Source organism: Lolium rigidum, chromosome 6 (genome assembly GCF_022539505.1).
Source record: "Lolium rigidum isolate FL_2022 chromosome 6, APGP_CSIRO_Lrig_0.1, whole genome shotgun sequence".
Classification (NCBI taxonomy): Eukaryota; Viridiplantae; Streptophyta; class Magnoliopsida; order Poales; family Poaceae; genus Lolium; species Lolium rigidum.
The window spans coordinates 110,762,085-110,769,089 of record NC_061513.1 but is presented as its reverse complement, the minus strand read 5'-3'; the positions used below and the strand labels follow the sequence as shown (position 1 = coordinate 110,769,089).

Genomic DNA, 7,005 nt, shown 5'->3' with positions numbered 1-7,005 from the left:
CAGGTGCAGATCCGGCGCGTCCCATCCCTGTGGCCCGTCCTGTTGCCCAACGCACCCTTCCCCGTCCGTCTCCTGGTTCGCGACGGCAAACGCAGCAAACGTAGGTTTCCTCTCTCCCTCCCTCTGTCCCCACCTCGCGCTCTCCTTCCCGCTACCTCCGGCGCGCGACGAGCTCGAGCCCTTGGTAGATCCCGATGGCCTCGCGACGCCGCACGCTCCTCAAGGTCATCATCCTCGGCGACAGCGGGTCGGTGATTCGGATCTTTCGCCCTTTCTTCTTTACCTTTTCGTCAGTTTCTCCCTGCTTACCTTTCTGCTGATTTCTCGCGATCCAGGGTCGGGAAGACGTCCTTGATGAACCAGTATCCTGCAATTCGAGTTGCCGTGGACTAATCACTCCCGGTCACTTGTCCCCCTAGTGATCGAGTTGTGGTTTATTATCGGTTTCATATAGGATTGGATTTGGTTTCTTTTTGCTTGTTGTTTTCCTGAGCTGTGATGCAATTCAGATATGTGAACAAGAAGTTCAGTAACCAGTACAAGGCGACCATCGGCGCGGATTTCCTCACCAAGGAGGTGCAGTACGAGGACAGGCTCTTCACTCTGCAGGTACCTTCTTTTTAGCACTTCAGTCTACGCGCTCCAGTACTGAGATGCCTGGAAGCAACATCGTACTCTTGCAAAAAAATTTTTTTTTACCCTGCGTACTCTTGCAATTGCTCCAGCAGTACTTCAAGTTTGATTTTCGAATCTCTAGTTGCATTGTTCTTGTTGGCTCACTTTTTTGTGAGAGTGCGTTTCTTCACTTCTTATGGGTGAAGTGTCCTGCAATCCTGGATAAGACATACTTTGGTCATTTACTACGGTGTCTTAGAAGACCAGTGAGCTTGTGGAACTTTTCGACCTATCGTCATCTGCATTCGTTTTACTTGGAAGAAATGCTCACTTACTTTTATCTGCGGATAAATGTATATTGCTGAACTAGATCCATCCAGTAATTTTGAGAAGTTGGCATTGCACACTGGAAATCACCACATCGAAACAACCTAACTTTTGAAAACCATGTAGCTGTGAAGTTAATTCAGTTGTGTAGCCTCTGCTATTTTTTCTGCAATGATGGGAAGTGTTGGATAATTAGGCAACAATTCCATTATTAATTCCAGAACATCAAACATGACGACAACTATTATGTGAGACTCTAACGGACTAGATGTATTAATCAACATGAAAAATAGTACTATAGTAGTGCATACGCTACAACAGTAATAGTTAAATTAAGAAATTGCCAACAATTAGGTTTTTGAATTGTTAGATAATTAGGCAATAATTTTATTATTAATTCTGGAATATTAAACAAGACGACAACAACTATTATCATGTGTAACTCCTAACGTACTAGATGTATTAATCAACAAGAACAATAGCAGTGCATATGCTACAGCAGCCATAACAAAAGAGTGGATCGGAACACGTCACCATGCTGATCGGTTGAGTATGAAGTAGCCATTGTAGATGAAGTAGCCGTTGTTGATGACAACGTCGGTGAAGACCGTTCAAAGTAGACGACGATGGAGATGGGGGTACGCAATACTGTCTGACTTGGATGGTAGACGACCCGTGATGAAGAACATGAGCATTCGTGCGGAGCGCTTCCCAAAAACCTAATTCGCCCTCTCCCATACAGGATCAGATGAGCGACTGGTTCCAGGGACCTGCTCTACCGTTCGTCGGTGCAGGCTGGCGCTCAATATGGAGTAGACTACAGTGGCGGCACAAGCAGCTAGAGGCGAAACCCTAACTCGGTTGTGGGTCTGTTTGCGGCTTAAGCCATGTAGGACTTTATATAAAGCGGCTTGGGAAACCCTAGCAGGTACAACATGGGGTGAGTCCATGTCGCATGTTCGAGTCGGTTAAAGCAGCCCACGATCCAGGAGCGACACGAACTGATTAGTTGTGAAGCGTCCGTCAAAGACTCAGTTTTCCCGAACAACAAAAGTAAGCTTGGCTGGAGGCTCATTCCTGAAACCCGAGCGGCTAGCGCGTGTCGTGACAGGATGAGACGAGCGGCGGAGGAGGAGCGCATGTACCACTTCTATTCTCACTCACTTACCAAGTGGTAGAACATTCTCCATTGGTAAGTGAGTGAGAATAGGAGTGGCACATCCGTGCTCCTCTGTCGCTCGTCTCGGCCGGGTCGGGTTTCGATAATGAGCCTCGAGCCAAGTTCATTTTTGTTGTTTGGAAAACTGGGTCGTTGACGGACGCGTCATTGTTAGATGGTTTTAGTTGCTCCCAGATCGCGAACTGCTGTAACCGGCTCGAGGGAGCGTGCGACGTGAACTCCGTCCATATTGTACCTGCTAGGTTTCCCAAGCCGCTCTATATAAAGTCTTGCAAAGCTTACGCCGCAAGCACACCTACAACCGAGTTAGTGTTTTGCCTTATCTTGTTGCTTGTGCCGCCATCGTTGTCTACTCCATCTCGAGCGCCAGCGTGCACTGGGGAACGGGAGAGCGATTCTTCGGAACCACTCGCCCTTGTGATCATGCACGGGAGAGGGTGAATTTGTTTTCTGGGAAGCTCGTTCCACGGCTCGTCTACCATCCAAGTTGGACAGGGTTACGTACCGCCGTCTACTTCGGCCGGGTCTTCACCGACGTCGTCAACGACATCATAGCTGCAACTACGGCTACTTCATCTACAAACGATCAGTATGTTCGACATATTCTGATCCACTCTTTTGTAATGGCTTCTGTAGTGTATGTACTGCTATTGTTCATGTTTGCATCTAGTACGTTAGAGTTTCACATGATAGTAGTTATTGTTGTCATGTTTAATATTCTGGAGTTAATAGAGTTATTGCCTAACTATCCAATAGAAAGGGCTACCAGTCACTAATGTTAGCCCTAGAACTCAACTCACGTGACAATGGAGATGATCAGAGAGAGAGACACGAGAGGTTTTGGTGCTGTGTATCAACGTACAGCTTTTCTATCTTCCTTCTTCTCTATTTATTTGAGGTTACAGAACTTAACTGAAAACCTAGAAACTAGGACACGAACAAAGACACGACGCTGCCATCCCAACGTCCTCCACTCGTCTCCCTACATCAGCGCCATGATCGTATCCAACGTGCCATCCCACGTTTGATCAGGGCGTCGATCTTATCTAGCTACTAAGGGAAATAAAAGACTGAGTCGCAGCTCAGTTTTTATCTATAACGAAAACAGGGAAACAAACTAACTGACGAAACTGAATTTTGTCAACGAGGCAGCTGTTAACTGACAACTGACCTATAGCTAATGGTAAGATGCATTAGTTGTCAGTTAACAGCTAAGACTAGAAATTCGTGTTGTCAGTAGAATGAGTACCTCACTACATGCCATGCAACTAAATGTTTAGTTGCTACTCTAATTATGCATCTTACCATCTAAATCATAAACATTTTTTTTATTTTCATTATCTTGTCCCAGTATACATTATATACATAGTATGCATCTGTTAACTGTTATAGCTACAAGTTCCCTCAAAAACAAAATTACAAGCAGGCAGTATGGGATAATGCCATAACCCTCTTTTATTTTTCTCTTTCTGAACACTACTTATTTCTAGTTGTTGGGATAATAGGGGTGTCCCAACTTTATCAGAAAAGGAAAAGCTACAGTATGGAAGAGTAGACATATGGCCCATACACCCGCTTGCGTTCTTATGGATCAGAAAATCCTTCAATGTCCAGTATGGGCACGGTGACATAACAAACCAACCCTCTTTTCTTTTGCTCTCTCTGAACACCCTTTATCCTAAAAGAAAAAGGTACATAATGGAAAATTAAAAGTTTGGCCCATATTGTCAGTTTCCGTTTATATGAATAAGAAAACCCCTCAATGTCCATTATTAGAAGCTCAGCCCCAGTAAGATACAATTGACTTGGAATTACCATTAGCAACATGTATCGTTTCTCTGTTTCAATCAAATAACAAGTATCGCTTTTCTTAAAGGTGGTAGTTTTCAAAGCTCTAAACTAGTGCTGTTATCATCAGGTTTTTCTTTGCGATTTGAATGTGCTAAGCTCTCCTGCTGCTTTACAAGTTATGATAGCTAACATTCTTTTTCTGTAGATATGGGATACTGCTGGGCAGGAAAGGTTTCAGAGTCTTGGTGTTGCATTCTACCGTGGAGCGGATTGTTGCGTTCTAGTCTATGATGTTAATTCTATGAAATCATTTGAGAATCTGAACAACTGGCGCGAAGAGTTTCTGATCCAGGTGAAGATCTTCGTTGTCTATTATGTGTTAACAACTGCACAGTATTGATTGGGTTTGTGTCTAACCTTGAAATCCAATTTGGCAGGCTAGTCCGTCTGATCCTGATAACTTTCCTTTTGTTCTGCTGGGAAACAAAGTTGATATTGATGGTGGCAACAGCCGAGTGGTAATTAGCACAACTAGTTGTCTTCTAGTAAAAAAATATTTTGAAGTCATGCTCTGCTAACGGACTTGACCACTGCCATCTTAGGTCTCTGAGAAAAAGGCAAAGGCTTGGTGCGCCTCAAAAGGTAACATCCCTTACTTTGAGACATCCGCCAAAGAAGGAACAAATGTAGAAGACGCTTTTCAGGTCATTGTAAAGGATGCACTGAAGAATGAACCAGAAGAAGAATTGTAAGCATGTTCTTTTACATCCTCTTCAGTTAATCTATTTAATATGCATGTGACGATATATTGGTATTTCATATTGTCACCCATTTTGCTTAACAATATTTTGGTCGGCTGTCTTCATGACATAGTATATAGTTAGCATGTGGAGGGATTATTTTGTGTAATGCATTGTGGCTGAAAGCTTCAAGTCGCATTTCATTTCATAAGCATGCTATCATGTTTATTTGCAAGTTGCAAGTGTTGAGCTGACCTTGAACTCTTTTCGTGAAGGTACATTCCTGACACTGTCGATGTGGTGGGTGGCAACCGCACCCAAAGATCATCAGGCTGCTGTTAGGCCATGACGCACCATTGCCGTAACAACCATTAAATATGCAGCCTTTCGCACCTGTATAATGTCATATGAATCTGTATTCAATTCATTATCTCAGCCATCGCAGTGATACATCTGTTCTGAATTGCCATCTTACATGTTGTGCAGTTCATTCTCCTGTGAATACGATGAATGGATAATATTGTCCGGGTTACGGTACCTATGTCGTGTATGTATGGAGTATCTGCAAAAGATTGATAAGGGTAGGTTTTGAAGTACGTTGCTTCGTAGGTTGCTTACCCCTTATCTTTGTTGTCTACTAGTGCTCTTCGCCTCTTCGGAATGCTAGTTTTATATGATTCTATGAAGGATATTTAGATGCTTAAGGCGTACCCTCCAATATATGTCTCTCACCATTATTCTTCCAACTTATCGCACGTTACCTGGACACATCACTATCGTTCTCACTGATTGTACAAGATCAGAAACGGCAGTGAAGGAACCCAAACCCATAATGGACTACCTTTTAGCCCCCTTTTCTGATCTGCCTTTTTCTGTCTTTTCCTTTCACGTGGATCTCGTTATTGGCGATCTTTTTGATCCACTAGTTAATGAATGATGATCTATGCGCTCTTCATCTCGGTTTCCCATTTTCCATGCCCTTGCCCACTACACTGAAGAAAATGTAATTGTATTTGATGTTTGAAACTTCATCAGTTCAAGCAAAACTCTCGTGAGAAAAATCTGTCAGTTTCAACTTCTGCTGATGAAATAGGAACGGGGAACATGCATTTTAAATTATAGTCTGTTCTTTACTCCCTATGTTTCAAAATGTATGACATGTCTTGACGGTTTAAATTGATGCTTTGACAAACAACTAATACAACAATACATGGACAATGTTATATAAAATTTGTACCCCCTGGTTCATATTTAGTACCAGTTCGACTGAGATTAGGTATATGATTTTGCAACTATTAATCAAACAGTGTAGACCTCTGTTTGACATCAGTTGTAGTCTTTGGTATCTTCTATGCATATTATGGTCATCTAGAATATATTCTGTGCAGCCTAGTTCTGCAAGCTCTTGCTCTTCACTGATCTTTGTAATATTGTGCTGTGATCGTTGAAGGTTAATACATCTTTATGTTAAAAAACAGTGTAGACAGAATTACAACTGAAGTTCAAAATTGGTCGTGTGCCTCATGTTTTGAAACGGTGGGCGTAAGTACTAAGAGTTCGTTCTCTTTCTTTCTCTCGACACAAGATATTTTGAACTTCAAATTTTGAAGAGAGATCTAATGCATACGGAATTCTCTTGTCTCTTTGTTTATGAAGCATTAAAGTCGCAAGAAAAGTCTCTCAGATTCAACCTGTGCCGTTGAAATAGAAACGGGGAATTTATGGTGAGCATGCCGTTTTAACATTTTCAGATAACTTTTGTTTCAAAACCTATGACATGTTTTGACTGCTTTTCATATAATTAAGACATGTTTTGACTGCTTAAATGCATGCTCTGACAGGCAGCTAATCCACAATACGTGAAATATGTTATATGGAAATGTTTTAATTGCAAATATTAATCACATATTGCACAAGAAATTTACGGGCGAAGTTCAATGTTTGGTCAGCAAAGTATGCATCATGTCTTCAAACAGCAGGAGTAAGTATTAACTGTTTTTAATTTATTTGTTTCTCTCGACACAAAGTTTTGAGCTTCAAATTTTGAAGAGATACCTCTCTGTTTAGATAAACCCCATCAACATGGTCGGTAGCAAAAACCCATTAGAGGTTTGATTCTCAAAAGAAAACAGAAACTCGAAACTTTCAAAGGACCATGTCTTCTCATGTCTTGAAAGAAACAGGAACAACGGATTTTGATAAAGCAAATCCTGTTGGCCTAGTAAGCAGTACCTGAATTGGGAACCGAATGCTGCTTTTGTTGGAAGAAAAGTTTGCGCTTATATGAAATAGAAACGCGAATTTTGCCGTAAGCATCCTACCAAGCGCATCGCTTTAGAAGTTATGTTCCGC

General features: G+C 42.0%; 1 protein-coding gene across 1 annotated transcript; it reads left to right on the top strand.

Annotated features, from left to right (window-relative positions):
• The first annotated feature begins 85 nt into the window (after positions 1 to 85).
• On the top strand, positions 86 to 5,249 carry LOC124661792 (ras-related protein Rab7-like). The gene is made up of 7 exons (XM_047199677.1): positions 86 to 247; positions 336 to 362; positions 510 to 609; positions 4,119 to 4,265; positions 4,351 to 4,431; positions 4,516 to 4,661; positions 4,929 to 5,249. Exons 1-7 carry the CDS (start codon positions 195 to 197, stop codon positions 4,993 to 4,995), a joined length of 621 nt encoding a protein of 206 aa, XP_047055633.1. The 5' UTR covers positions 86 to 194; the 3' UTR covers positions 4,996 to 5,249.
• Positions 5,250 to 7,005: the final 1,756 nt, after the last annotated feature.